Source organism: Larus michahellis, chromosome 4 (assembly GCF_964199755.1).
Source record: "Larus michahellis chromosome 4, bLarMic1.1, whole genome shotgun sequence".
Lineage (NCBI taxonomy): Eukaryota > Metazoa > Chordata > Aves > Charadriiformes > Laridae > Larus > Larus michahellis.
Genome location: NC_133899.1, coordinates 87,163,124 through 87,179,308, shown reverse-complemented (window position 1 = coordinate 87,179,308; position 16,185 = coordinate 87,163,124). Strand labels below are relative to the sequence as shown.

The 16,185-nt window shown below is 34.7% G+C and overlaps 1 protein-coding gene across 1 annotated transcript in view; it reads right to left on the bottom strand.

The window, feature by feature from the left end:
- The window catches only part of KIF18A (kinesin family member 18A), a 42,984-nt gene that overhangs the window by 14,904 nt on the left and 11,895 nt on the right, over positions 1–16,185 (bottom strand). Inside the window, exons 8-13 of the mRNA XM_074586248.1 lie at positions 15,201–15,275; positions 14,825–14,934; positions 10,284–10,446; positions 6,051–6,215; positions 4,770–4,891; positions 3,154–3,392 (exon numbers count right to left, since the gene is read on the bottom strand). Of these exons, the coding sequence (XP_074442349.1) occupies positions 3,154–3,392; positions 4,770–4,891; positions 6,051–6,215; positions 10,284–10,446; positions 14,825–14,934; positions 15,201–15,275 (874 nt within the window). The remainder of the gene's footprint in view (positions 1–3,153; positions 3,393–4,769; positions 4,892–6,050; positions 6,216–10,283; positions 10,447–14,824; positions 14,935–15,200; positions 15,276–16,185) is intronic.

The following is a 16,185-nucleotide window of genomic DNA, read 5'->3' as shown; positions in this document are numbered from 1 at the left end:
GAGTAGCATCTCATTTTTGCAGAGGGATTTTATCTCAAAAAAATTTTCTTTCAAATGTGTTAACGTAGATTTAAAAAGCAATATATAACATTTATTACCAGCAGACCTAGTACACTCCTCTTCCTCTTAGATGCTCTAAGCTTACATTTCATATGAAAGAAACGTTATTTTGCCACCAATTAACTTTTCCACCCACTTCCCCAAATTATTTAAAAAGAAACTTCTGAGACACTAACACAAGGCAACATATATTTATATTAAATGGGAGATTTAAAAAAAAAAATACCGCTCTCAACTTATAACATGAAAAATAAGAAGCAAATCACATGAACTGCGTTGCTCCTTCCTGCTGACAAGTTGAAGTCCGTGCAATTATGTTAAATGTGAAATATGGATTTTTATACAAGGAATAATGATCACTGTGTAGCACATGGGTAATGTTTGGGGTTTTTTTTTTTTTTTTTCATCTTCATGCAAAACACTATTTCCTTCCCAACATCTTGAACAAATTATAAATAATAAAATATCAATGCGCCAAAGGTGTGAGGGGATCTGTATAAATCTTCCTTTTTATTTGTTCGCTAAGGTCTTAGGTCAGCTCTTACTAACATTTGCCAAGCATACTTCTGAGATGACTTTAGGGAGAAGGAATTGGATTCTTGAATAATTTATTTCATCTTTAAAGGAAAGAAGAAATTACTACATCCTTCCTATTTCTGATTGGGAAGTTGCCCTTGCACTACTTCACATTTTCCCACGCTAAGTATTATTTCTGATTTATGTTTTTTTTTTTTTCTTAATAGTTTGTTATATACATTCTGCACAAGAGAAATGTATTTCCATAATATAATACCAGATAATGGTCGAAAACATTTTAAATGTGAATTCAAACAAACAATTGAAGGAAAGCAATTTAATTGCATTTATTTTGTGTTCAACAGAAAGATTTTCAAAGCACTAGCATATGGATTATTTTTTTCCACCACACCTCCCAAGATGTATGGAAATGTTTGTGTCAACACCAGTAGCATTTTTGGTAAGAACATGTTAATATTAAAATTATACTGTAAAAATATTGTTTGAAAAGAGTCTATTTTTTTCTGAGCAAAGTTGCTAACGTTCATGATTACTTGTTATCTCAATGTTTTAAAGAATCGAATATCCAATTAAGAGTTTTTAAAACTTTAACTTCCTCCAGTACGCAAAGCCAATTCTCAATTCAATTCCAACTCAATTTCAAATTCAAATGTTTAATGTCAAGTTCTCAGTACTTTTGTACCTAGTAGCACTGTGGTTTATTCTGTACAATGACTTTGTTTAGAAATTTTTGGACAATAAACTTATTTTATGTTAGCTCACCAACTTAAGCTTCCAATGAGACACAGAGAGGGAGATTCTTTGTGAAGATTAAAAACCTTCAGTAATTTGGAAAAAAAATAATCCTGGCAACATCCCCTAAAAGCATCAACACATTTATGCAACTAGTCAAAAGTAAATAGAAAGAACACACAATCAGATGAAGACCATTAAAAAAAAACAAAACCGAGAAGTGTCTTGTTAGAAGTTATCATAACCTTTCCTGTAAAGGTTACAAAATTTGGAAAACAGCTTCTACCATGTTTTCTCCTGATAAGGAGGGGAAAGGAGTGAAAGTAACGTGCCCTATTTCCTTTTCCAAAACCCAACAAGTAAACATAAATAAAAATACCACGAAATATTTCTATGGACATCTTCACGCAAAAACACCATTTACAGCTGAAAAAAAGTCGATCTTGACTGAAAAATGTGGTGTCCATTTACTTAGGTGAACATACAGTTCAACAACATTTAGAACAAGAGAAAAATTGGAAAACCCCTACATAAGACTTTCAAGACAACCCCTCAAATTACGTCTAATGATTTTAATGGAGTGAAATGTTTATGCCTTAAAGTTCATGTGCAATTTAATTAATGAAATGCTGGGAATCAACTATCTGTTATGATCAACAGCAATACAAACATATGCCAAGTCACATACACACTTAATGAGAACAGAGGTAATAAATGGTTTTCGGCAAAATAATTCTCAACCCCAGAGTGAGCTGTGTAGAAGAAGAAAGCTAAAGGAAGCAGGAACTAATTTCACAGTGCTTCAGGGGTCAATGCTCTTCCATGACTACCAGTTTTTGAGCTGAAGTATTATTTATCTGCTTTTCCCTTGTTACCTATGGATGTTTTTCAACTTTATGGATTATTATAACTGTAATCAGAAAGCCCCAGTGTGTTGAGTGTTGCCTATCCAGAGCATAAGGTACAAGCATTGGCCCACAGCAGCTGCACTATCAGGCTGAGATTTTGCCTGCCATCCCTCAGAACACTGCTATGTAAGGATTCTTCATCCCTTTTTACCCAGGCTACACTCCAGAGCAACTCACTTTACAGCTAAAGAAGAAAAGACAGCTACATAGACTGGACTATTTCAGTTGGAGGGGACTCCAACTGCTTGATCAAGTTAAAGCATGTTATTAAGGGCATTGTCCTAACACCTCAAACACTGACAGGCATCAACCACCTCTCTAGGAAGCCTGTTCCAGTGATTGACTGAACTTAAGAGTTATGGGGAAGAAATGGGACCATCAGAATACAGAGAAGCAGTCAATTCCACGGAAGAAATGATGAATCTTTTGATTCTTGGAAAAATAAACTTAGAAGATATCGATTCCAGGTCAGCCTGTAATTAATAGGAAATCTCATCCCCCTCAAGGTCATCACTTTAAACTGTGCAAAGCTGTAGCAGCTGCTTAACTTTTCAAATCACTAACAGCTATGGACACTATGATGCCTTTTCCATCAATGTCATGTGAAAGATTCAAATGGAATTATTAATAACACTCATAGGATCTAGGAACATTGATACATGGGGTATGGTACAATAAGAGAATAAGTGAGTTATCTGTTGGCAAAGTGTGTCTAGCCATTGAAAAAGTAAACTTATTTCCTATATCCAATTAAGAATGGTATATAATTTATAGAAAGTGGTCCTGAGGCTTGGTTTTACATTTTGCCTTAATATTTGCAGAAGTGTGCATCCACTGTCTTTATGGATGACATATAGCTTTTGCTGGAGACATTTGAAAGTATTTCTAACAGAGAACACATTAATTATATACTTACGGCATGGGGTGTTTGGTCTGGTCACAAGTTGTGGGAATGCAAAGATAGCTGACAACTGTAGTTCATGGTTTTGATTTTGTTCCTTTTCTTCAGTCTGGTCAGCCCAAACTACTGATTTTTGTCTTTGAATCAGCTGCTCAACCTCCCCAAATTCAGTCTCAGTTAAATTATTTGTCAACCCAGCTTCTTTCAAAGTCAGGTATTGCTTGCGAAGAACTGGAAGCAAAGTATTTAGTACTCTGTAAAACAAGAGGCAAGACAAATATGACTAAATCATAACTACATTGATCCTTACTAGCACTGCCACTATTAGGAATACGAGGGGTTATTTTTTTTCCCCTTCCCGTCCCTCTTTCTCCCCCGCCCAAGTTCTGCTGTGTAATTTATTTTAATTTATTTTCAGGGAATACTATAAAACTGAGAGGAAGTTTTCATTACTAAGTAGAGTGATTTTTCTCTTTTGCAAAATCTTGTATTTCACTCTAAGCATTTACTACCAAAGTATAGTTTTTCTTCAGTGTTCAAGGTCTTCAGTGCCTCAAACACCACAGAAATATTTAGTATACTTGACTGAATTCTGACTTCCTAAAATTATGTATCAGATAAAAGAAGAAAAGTATAAACCAAATAGTGTGGTTTAAACCAAGAACATCTTAATTAGATGTGTACAAAATCTTATTAGAAGCCTAGTCCAAATAAATTTAGATACTAGCGTCTTTAATTAAAGAACAGAATACATTAAGATCCACACAGAACCGCAAACCAAATTAAAGTGACAAAAGTCCACGAATTCTATCTGAACACAGAAATTCATTAACTCTGGAGTCAGCTGCAAGACTAAACAGTAGGTTCAGGCACAAAGGAAAGGGGTATGTACATAAAAACCCAAAGAAGCATCTTCGTAATTACTAACAACATAGCTTGAAAACTTTTGCAGGTTTATTTATTAGTTTTTGCAATTTTTAAGGTAACAGTATTTTCTCCAACAGAGAAAGAAAAGCTGGTTATTTCATTTTGGAATTATTTAATTATAAATGTAATATATTTATTTACTGTAGATTTGCAATTATTTCCTATTCCTTATGTCACACTCTGAAAGCTAGCCTCCAATGTTTTTGAGAGACTGATAATAGAAAGAGAGCTGATGCTTACCTGCAAAATCACCTTTTTTCAGTCTGTCTAGCTATATAAGAGTTTAACACTAACATTTTTTAATACAGGTAAATTAATGTCTACAGTGGAAGAAATTAAAAGAACACAAACACTTATAAAAAAATGAATACTGGTATTCAAAACAGAAGAGGAAAATAAGACACCACGACCTATTGAGCAGTTTGTAAAAACTATGCAAAGAGGAAAATTAAATAGAAATAAGAAGCGCTAGAGTATCCTTGCAGTTTCTGTGAAACAATGGTGGACATGGAGCAATATTGATGAAAAGATTATTATTTTACGTGTCTTTTGGCTTAAGAAAACACAATTCTAACCTAGAAAAAAAAAAAGTTTGAGAAAAATTTTGCTTGTTTGAACTAAAACTAAATTCTATAGATATGTATTCTGAAGTTACAAATGTCAGAATAGACATCTTATCAGGCCCGCTATGAAATCATACTTACTTTTCTGTCTGCTTATAGTGCTGATCTTGAAGGGACACCAGAGACAATATGTGCTCAATCTGGGCTTTCAGGTCCTTAACTTCTAGGTTTAAATGGCAACAGTGCAGATCCTTACAGAGTTCCTTGGGAAATCAGCAAGAAAAAAAAAACCAAACAACTGCGCATCACACAAGAAAGTAATAAACTAAAATTTAAACTAAAATAATATTCATACATTCTATATCAAAATGTAAAGATGGAGTGGATCTGTACTATTATAATGAAGTTTTATGGTAGAAAAATATGAATTGTTTGATATTTACATTCATAAATATTGCTTTATAGATTTCCTCTTACCAATAGTGGGTCAAAGTAACTAGCATTAGAAGTCCAACAGGCACACACATATGCTTATCTATGCATGCCCAAAAACATGCTTGCCTCTTTTCCTGTGGACGTGCTCCATATCTGAATTTCAGTGACATTGTCTAGGACAAGTCTTCACTGTATTCAGTCATCTTCCTGAGGTACGAATATCTTCTTTGAAATATCTTAAAGTTAATTTCTTATAAGTTATCGACGAATTTTCATCATCTCAATAAAAATACAGGTATTGAAATATATTCCATTATGAGTCACATAAGTGCTCTTTACGCTATCATTTAAGCCACTGCAATTGCTGGCTGACACTGAAAGGCTGGGAGGGAATAACAACCCCCCACCTTTCTTTTCCTCTTCTCCTCCTTCCTGCACAGACCTTTATCCCTTTCCTTCTGCCAGCTCCGGTGCTTGTTTGAAGTTGCACTGAGCTGACTACTTGCTAAAACTTGGCAGAGAACACAACTTCCCACTTCCTTCCCCCTTCCTACTCCTCCCCTGGCACCCTTCAAAAAAGAAGGTCTTTTTGGCCAGGCTAAGAATTAGGTTGTCACACTGTTAAAGAGCATCAGGAGCTACTGTAAAGGTAAGAACAGAAGCGTATGGCCAGAAGCAGAATCAAGTCTCTGGCAGCCATCTGAATTGCTCAGCCATATCATACTTATTACCTTTCAGCATGCATTTTTGTATGTAATTGTATACTTTCATGAACAAGGAATATTTGCACAAACAATGAAGTAGTTTTAGGGCAGAAAATCGTAAACAGTTAACACTAGAATTTGAAACCACCCTGAAAGAATTAAAGCAGAAGCCATGAGTAGAAGCAAGACAAAAGAGAGGAAAAAAAAAAAAATATATTCTTAACTATAGTCAGATGTTACCTACAATGCATGAAATCTGCCCTTGAAATGAAAGACTTTTTACCTTTGGAATACACCCATCTTGACCCAGGAGGCGCATTTCATTTTCAACACGATGCAGCCAATTGGTATTTTCTTCAAAGTGTTCGACCTCCTCCTCTTTCTTCTTCTGCATGTGTATGCGGTGGGTTCTAAGCATTGCAAGCCTTTGATCCCGCTTGCAAGTGGCCTGAAAAATCAGCATTTAAGGGTAAAACTTTCAAAATATATTCACAAACATGTCTATATAAAAAAAAGATTTTTTTCCCCCCCCCATACTTTTATACTCAATTGGGCATAACAAACATTTTGCATTTTGGACCAGTTTAATAAAATAAAGTAGCACATTCTCCTTACACGTATAACTGAATTGTGTTTAAACATTTTCAATTTTTTTTTCCTGGAAGCCTTTATAACAGAGAATATAGTCATTTGATTGATTATTCCTTTAGAGAATAATACATTGGATTTGATCAATTTTTGTTCTAGGCTATAATTATCTTAAGTTAGAAAGACTGGAAAAACTACACATGTACATACAGACAAACACACTTCTAGATAGAACATGACCTAATAATTTACAGTAACTCAAGTATGAATATGAAGAAGGAATTTTATCTGCTTTGTTTTCCTAATGCAGTATGTCCTAGAAAATACCCACTAAAAGATAAAATATTTGGCAAAAGGAAAACTCTCTATCTTCAAGCATCCAAATTCTTCTGATGCTTCTCCAAAATTTGGCAACAAAAAGGCACAAAACCATCAACAGCAAGCTGGTTATGAATGAGGTAGTGTCCTAACAAGGCAAAGCAGACTCTTGCTATTCAGAGGACAACTGTTGTTTGCAATATACTTTAAAAATCAGGTCACTAACTCAACTAGTCATAGAGAACATTAACTTTAGATAGAGTTCAGAGTTCAACTTTGCCTAAACTTTTAGTTAAAAACAAAACAAAAAGCCACAAACATTTGAGGTATATTGCTACACTCAACAAAATCAAACATACAGAACCCAGTTATTTTTTAAAAGTTATATAACCTAAATTTCTACATCCATTCCAAAATTAACACTCTAAATGAAAACTTCATCAATTAGAATAAATCTACATATTCAGAATACCAGGACAAATTAGTTCTATTATTAGTTCTATTATAAAATGTCATAAGAAACTCTGAATGTACCTCATAACATCACACAGAGCAGAAATTACTTTAACTGGTGTAGAAGTTAAAGTAAAGAAGTAGAGAATACTGTAGAAAACAGGAACAGTATTTGGAGAGACGCAGATTGCATTTCTCAAGCTGACTTTTCAAAACGCTTACTTCAACACATGGTATGCAGAACACACAACCAGCATGATAAAGACACCTGAGCTACATGTGTGCTTCAGGCAACTTACCAGATCAAAGCCTAGATTCTCGCCATAATTTCACTTTGTTTTCTCTTTAGACTGTCTTATCTGCTAAGATGACAGAGGATCCAGAGAAGACAAAGTCATTCTGTAACGGACCAGCTCCATCAGCTCCTTCCTCCAGGAAGTATCAGGAGGAAGAGTTAACTGTCAGACCAAAGCTCACAATGACCACTGGTCCCCTCTGACCAGTGAGAGAAGGGGAGACCTTTCAGGACTGCTGAAGTAGATAAATATAAACGCATTATTTTGCATACTTCAGCTTTTACACAGTGCAGGAGAGGTATTAGGATTGAAGGTGGTATTTACAAAATCCCACCATTTGATGAACCCATCCCAAAGGTTCCCAAGGAAGAAAGAGCATGTTACATCAATGGGCTACAACAGAAAAAATATGGTTATACATGCTAGCTGTACACAACCTCTGGAACACGTGTAGTCTTAGACAAGATACTTGGTTGCTACTCTGTTTTGCAATTGAGAAAAAATAATATCACAAGAGATATAGAAGAAATTACCCCTCCTGGGCTAAAAAACTGGGACATATTCAACAAACACTTTTGAATCCATCACAGGCAACTGCAGTAAGCACAAAAACTGAAACCAAGATAGACTGATTGCTTTCCAGGAATATGCTCCTTTTCCAGACAGTAAAAATAACGTTAAAGCAGCAATCAGAAATGCAGAAGGGATTTTAACTCTCATATACCTTTTTTAAAGCCTATCAAAAGTACCAGCACTTTTTTGTCATGTCTTTAAAAATAAAAAAAATAGTCAAACAGATTCCATGACTGATGCAGCAACCTTCAAGATAAAATAGGTCAAAACTGAGTACTTTTTCAAACTCATAAAGATAGTTAAAAGTAACTATAACACAGGGGTACATACTAACGTTTCACGTGTCCATACAAAGAAGAATGCTCTATACATGTTCTCCTATCAGCCCAAAAGTTTTCTGGCTAACACTGCTGTAGCTGACACCTACCATGCAACAGGAAAACAACACAGATGCAGAAATACAGGTAATGAGAGTGGAGAAATGGGCATTAGACAGGAGGACATAAACAGGCCCTTTAAATGGGCAGCATCCAAGTTGGAAAAAAACTGGAAACAGGGGCAGTTATATGGAAAATGAAAATGATTTATTAGTGGTCCAGGATGGACTGAATTTCACAAGATAAATTGTGACAAAATTTTTGCAACAAGAAAGTGTTTGTAAGAAGAGAGATTAAGGTAACCTAAACTCAAATGGAAGTTTTTTCCTTCTGAAATTATTGTTTTGAATTAAAGCATTCAAACTGGCGTTGTTCAAGTAGATACGTAAGATATCATTTGCTTCCTGTTAACTTACGTAAAATCATTATTATATCTAGTTACTGAGCATAGGCAATTAAGTTCAAAATGAAAAAATACTTTATAAGTAAAACTTTTCCCTTAAAAATTAATATTTCAGAAATACCTTTGTGGCCTAACAGTGTATTTTACAGAGAGAAAACACAGGCATTTAGGAAAATAGCAAATGTGTAAAAATACATGGAAGAACAAAAGCATTATAAAGCACAAAGCAAACGTGAGCAGTCACTTTGGTAATCAAATGACTGGATTCCAAATCAACATCCAATTTGTTCCAAAGAACTTGCAAAAGGACATTTAATTTTACCATTACAGTGACTTACTCTTGTTAATAAGTAAGGCATGGTACTTATAGGACAGTGACTCTTGACCCTTAGTAAATCACATCTATAAGTTAACTGATGGAATAGCCAATATTTGAGTGTGCAGCACCACTAACATCCAAAATAAAAGTGAAATCAGCTCATAGAAAACATTTGTATGAAGCAGAGTGTATGAAGGTATAACTCCTCATTATGAATAGAGATACAACTATGCTCCATTGTAAGCAGCATTTAAAAGTATAGCACAGACAGAAAATAGTACTTCAGAGTTTCTATGACATAAAAGAGAATTCTAGAACACATTAGTCAGTTGAAATATCTTCATTAATGACAAGCAAAAGCGTGTGATATATTTTCACTTTGACATTTATCTACGGACCAAGTTTCCTGTGAATCACTGGGGAAAAAATAGTCATATGGTAAACTCTCATTTTCGTCCAAATACAGATTGTTACTGTGACTAAGCAAAATCAGCCCCACCCTCAACTTCATTACCTACATAAGACATATATTCCTTAAAGATGACTTTTACCAGAAAAATTAAGATACTATCTAACCATGCTTACTTATTTATACTTTGAGTCTTCTAGAAAGATACGGGCATTTAATGCTGCACAACAGCAACTGTTCATACTTAGCCCCCAAATTCTTCTCTTAAAATTCACGGCACCTAAAAGTAATTATTTCAGTTCACACAACTTTGCCCTTAGGCAACTATCCAAACAGCTTCCTGGTGACAACTGAAAACCCCAACTATAAGAATCTGTCTTTTTTAGCACAAGGTCCATGCTTTTCCTTATGAAACACAAGCTTGAAAAGAGCTTCAATGGCCGTACCATACATGCATTAACACGCTTTGGATTTGGATGAGAACACCTTAAGTCTCCCTAACTCTAGTCAGGTCTTCAGTAATTATGACAATGAGACCTACATAAGGACAAGTTGTAAAGTTTTCAGAATTAGCAGCAATAAGCACAACAACAGTTCTCTGTGCAGTGTGGGGAAAAAAAATAACACACCTGGCATTACTAATGAGCAATAATCAGTGTGTCCCATTTTAACTAAATATTTAAGCATTAGCTAGATATATAATTACTTAGGCAAAATTAATGCATTACTGTAGCAAAATGAAGAGAGATGATACCTTGTATTACATCATAGACAACTCACCTTTTCTACTCTTTCTTCAGAGCACATCAGTTGAATTTGTTCATGACATTGTTGCTGGTAATATGTCTTCAGTGCATTTTCTTTCAGTTGCATTTCCAACTTCAGGTATTCTTTTCTGATTTCCTCACGGTTTGCAAACACGTTTTTAAGGATTTCTTTGTATCTATTAGAACCAAAGGATAAGAATAATTAATGGATTACTTACTGAAGACTAGGCTAATAGGAGGAAAAAAAAAAAAATCAACTAGTGATAGAAGAGTTATTCCAAGGAGAGCAATGTTTAAATGGCCTCAAAATCTGCTTATGCCTAAACCGCAATTCAAATCAGAATAACAAGGAAAAGGAGAAAGCCCGGAAGCATCGCCATGTTGCAATATCAGTTTCGGTGGTGGTACTTTTTCACTTCACTCCTGAATACTGAAAATGCAGTACAGAATAGCCAAAAGATGCCGTATATCTTGATAATGACTAAGCTTGTACACAAACCATTTCATGACATCCTATTGACTTGTTAGAACTTTACCTAAGAATTAAGGCACAGTTTTTAACATGCAAATGTTCTAAAGACATGCAACACTCAAGGTCATTATACATTGTTTAGTACAAAAGATCATACAATTAAATACTGTAAAGTAACACACAGGTTCAGCTCAAGAGCAAGTTGAAGAGACATTCTTGCCATGTAGTTGACTTCTTGTCAATGTGTTTCAGAAGTAACATTTCTATCTCATAGTTGAAAGTCTGAATTATTCCAAGTCTTATTCTAGTGTTTTATTACTCTCATTTTAAAAACAAAGAGAATTAACAAAAGAATTCTTCTCTACAGTTTTAGAAATTCAACAGTTTTACCTAAAAGTGTCCAGAGAATGCTATCATACCTGGGTAAAAAGGTGTACTAAAACGCACACAGAATTTAGAAATAATATTTCTTTAAGGAATAAAATAGTCAGCTGCTGAGTATCAGAGTTCTTACCATACACTGTTGTTATCTACACAATCTACACTACTATACTATCTATTGCACAACTGGTTGGAGAATTTTTTTCCTCCATAGTATCTATAGAAACACGGCTCTTCCCAGCTTCCTGGGAAACACAGCAATAAGAAATGAAGGTGAATCCTCTCTCTCAGTTTTCCTCAGAGTAAAACCCTGGGCATAAATTAAGAGAAGCTACAGATTCTGATTCTATGTACAGTCACTGCGAGAAACTACTACCATTAAATCAACCTTTGTGTCCCAAATAGAGCGTCAAGTATAGAAGCCTTTGCAAATCTCCTGCCTTGAGCTGCATTCACTCTTTCAGTAAGCACACTTCTACTCTTATGGAGTTATCTTTACCTTCTCTTCTTCACTTAAAAGTGCAAAGTGATCCTGTAGGCATATCCAGGGTATGAACTCTCTGGACTACCTAGTCTCAAAGAGCTTGTGGACCTGTCAGTGGCAGTTCCAAAGCCAGAGTCCACTGTCTATCTTAAGAGGCTCAAGACTTGAATGGTTGGCAGACAATGAGTCTCCAAGCTTTAGACAACAGTGGGAACAGGAAAGACCTTTGGGTTTGAAGAAGCAAATGGTATAATCAGTGAGTCTCTTCCAGATAACAGTGAAGCCAAAGGTATAGGTAGTTGAGCTGAAACACAAGATTGTGGATAAGGCTCTCTACCCTGTCCCAAACGGAAGGGAAAAGATAGCAGAATACCTTCAAAACCTGTAAATGAGCGTGGGGGAAATCAACTCATTGCGCACACCACCAGTAGGACAAATCTGACAGCATCCTTATAAAGGAAGAGGGGAACGAAACATCTACTTTATTGTTGATATCTAGAGGGAACTGGATAGGCTTACATGTATGTCTGGATATTCCAGAACATTAAAACCCAAACATTTTCTGACCACAAATCTGGGCATAGAATATGTCTAGCATTTTGAAAAGATGTTTTAGAGACCTTGCCCTTGACTGATTCTTCCTACATACACAGAATGAAGTAAAGGGCAAATCACAGGAAATTAAATTAACCTTAAAGACTTACAGTGCAAAAACACATAGGAAAAAACTGTCAGAACTATCAACATTACTTAGAAACCTACACTTCTTTTGAAAATTAAGTTTAAATAACCTGAATGAGAGGTTTATTGAACCCTCTGAGAATGCTGGAATGCCAATAAAATGAAGCTCAGTTTGAGAGCATTTTGCTTAGAGTGGGTTTTTACTTTTGCCTCAGAAGGCACGTTCAAAGGGCCAATAGAAAACAGAAACGTGTGATGAGATAGGCAGAGAGTGCTCCAGAAAGACTTTAACACCAAAACCTAACCTTCTTATGCAATAGATTGACTTCTGCAACAAATTCGTACATCACATGTCTTAATTTGTTACTTTTTGTGTTCTCTCACCAGAGACTGTCACATCAGAAGAGACAGACAGGAACATCACCAAGAAGAAAGAGAGACCAACAAATATAGAAAGTAAGGAACCTACGAACATAAATTAAACTCTTTGTGGAAAGAACTCCAAGTTTTTGCCTCTCAAACCTTGCAGGAAAGATACGACTAAAGTAGTATCTTCCAGCAGTAGAAGCAGCTGTTTTCATTTATGCAAACTACATCCTGTCTACCCACAAAAATGACCTGGTAAGCAGCTTTGCTGAAAGCTAGCATTCATGTGTTCCGTCCTGCCCCTCCCCAGATTACTAAAACAACTAAACTGGACTGTGAGCAGAAACACCACCATTAGAACATATAGTTTTGGAGTTTTTGTATAATGCAAGAAACACTCAAGTTCTATTTGGTAACATGTTGCTGGAGTTATTAAAAAGAGCCTTGTAAATATTCTACTGTCCCTCTCACCAAAACACATAATCTTGATTTTAAAAGTCTAGATCTTGACCAGTTTATTGAGAATATAACTTTAAAACTATAGTAACTTTCTCTTACTCATAAGACAATTTCACATTTTTTTGGTTTTGAAGATAAGCTTCCTACCAGAAAAAGGATATTTTTTTTTTTTGTTATAAAAGGACTCTGCATATTTTTAAAAGTCCCGAGAGATGGACTTCTATCATCCTCCAAGTAAGACTGTTCCACAGACAGATCAGGAAGCTTTTGTTGTTGTTATGTTCAACTATTTTCCCTTTTCTTTAATGTATTGTACTCCTTTATTACCTAACACTCAAATATAACACTAACCTATTTTGTTATGTTTATAATTTTATTTCTATCATTAGGTTATTGTTCAGTCCACATACAGAGCAGTTGTTCAGCTATTTAGTTGTTTTGTTTGTTTGCTTGCCTGTTTTTTTTATTTGATAAGTTTTTAGTTGACTGTCTGGCTGTCAGTTATTTTTCTCCACTGGACTTTCACCAATTTTTCAGTGTTCTTCCTGATAACACCTCAGTGCATGACCCTATCCCAGGTCTGTACCTCCCACAAATACAGATTTTCACACAATATTTTTGCTACCAAACCTTTCGTGATCACCATTTCATTTTTATCTGCCACCGCATATATGTGTGTACATATGTATGCATATATGCATGTATACACACATATGTGCACTCAGTTTTTGAAAGATAGTGCTTTCACATGGGGATCCTTCTAATAACACAAGAATAACAGTAGAAATAAGATCTGAAAAGTCAAATTGACTTAAAATCAATTCAAAGTAATTTTGCTAAATATTGTCTCAAAAAAGAAATTTATAAAATTTACATTTTATTTTAGTTTTTCTGAAAACCTACATTATGATATAGTACTTTAAACAACCAAGATTAAAGATTGTTTTTATTTTTCTCCTGAAAGTTTAGCTTTTGGTAGTAGAAAAGGACTTCTGAGCCCTACAGAGCTCTGGAGCATCCTACGAAAACACTTGTCCTAAAAATCTATTGTGTTATTAAAGGCAGAATTTAATCTGCATGTTAATAGAGAGTAGCATCAGTAGCCTTGAGACAAAAATACCCAACTTTCCCATGAAATATCTTCATTACAATAATGAAGCTATTGATAAGCTTTAAAAAGCCCAGTACATGAGCATTTTAAAAAACACATCCGCACTGATGAAGCTCATAACTTTTAGTAAAATTCAATTGCCTATCATAAATAAATGTTCTTGATATCAGCAGTTCTAATGAAAATTTGATGGCAATAAATATAATCCACATAATACTGACATTGCTGCATTTCTGTCAGTTTAGTAAATACTTCATGTGAAAGCAACTATATATTCAAGGCCTTCACCACTGATCTACATTGTGACATCAGAGCGAGTTACATCAGCTTCTGGTTATCTTGCAGTGTTTTACTGAATAATTTCCCTAGAAAGATAGTATATCAGGATACTTCCTCAAGTACACAATATTTGTTTTGTTTCAAATCCACAACCAAGTTCTGAAAAGAAGCGATAAGTTATGCAAAGCCACACCTACTCTAAGTAATGCAATGTTAAAAATGACAAAACCAACATTGAAAAGAGTAAGTTTGTTTTACAAATGCTTTTACAAGTTATGCAAACTCCAGTTTTGAAGCAAGAGTGTAATGTGATTAATTTACCTTTGTATTTCCTCTTGCTGGTTGCTTGAAAGTACTGCTGCATTGTGATTTTCAGGAATGCTCGCTTGCTTTTCTTCATATTCTCTCAGTTTCTCTTTCAACATTAGGATCTAAAACAAAAAAAGGTACCTTTTATTTGGAATATAGTTTTTTGGTTTTTTTTAAACTTATCATTCTGTGCTCATGTCTTGAAAAGCTTTACGAATGGCAGTAGATGATAATCCTCTTAGAATACAAGCCATCTTTCTTATTTCAAAAGACTATATGGGAGAATTCGGACAATATTGCCTTATAGGTTCAATCCATGAACACTTTTTTTTAAGTCAAACTTATAACAAATAATTTTTTAAACTTTTAACAATAGATTTTGACATACCTCTTTCTTTTGTTCATTGCAAATTTTAACATACTGGCTTATGTGACTGTCCAAACTAACAACATTGCTCTTTAACTGTTAAAGAAAATAAACAAGTTAGAATTTAAGAAGGCTCCTTCCTATCTTCCTGCATAATAAATACATTGTGTATAAGTACTAGATAATTACACTTAGACTATATTGTGAGGAAAGGGATGAATACAATCCTGACTTGCACAGCAAAAATATTACTCTCAGCTTTTGCAATAATCTGTTGTGTACCTATGGCCATGTCATTTCCCTCAACAGAGCAATAAAAAAGTTATTACATTTACATGTGCAAGCACGTTTTCCATTTGTTCAGATTTGTTTAATGTGTATCTTGTGCATTTTATTATAAAAACTATCTTTAAGTATGCAACAAACAGAAACTACAGTCAACACCATATTACGTAAAGGAAATTAGGAGCTGCAATACAAAGGATTATGAAAAAAAAAAAAATCAGAATAATCTGGATAATAGAGAGCAGAAGCCAGGACAGCCTAGTAGCTTTTCATTTCTCAACAGAATCTCATTGAGCTCCTTGGCTGCGGCTAAATTCTACCTGTAACTAACCTAGACTGGCTCTTGTACAACTGCTTAGACATTTCTTCAATATACTTCACAGTTCTCTGAGAATGTAATAGTAAGATACTGAAACTGGCTGTGAATTCTACCAGCTGAAGAGTATTTCAAAAATTTGAGGTTCACAAAACAAGTTCTTTCAAAACGGCAACATAATCCTATTAATAAAGCTATGTTGCTTTTAGGCCAAAACTAGCCAGCTGTACTCTCTCTGTATCTACTACACATATCACTCATGATGAAGAGTTGACTGTAAGAAAAAAAAAACAGGTAACTGAACTAAATTTTGAGACAAAGGTGAAGGAAATTATAATTGGTAAAAGAAATAACTCTCTCTTCTCTTAATACTATATTATTATACATTGACAAAAGATCAATAAA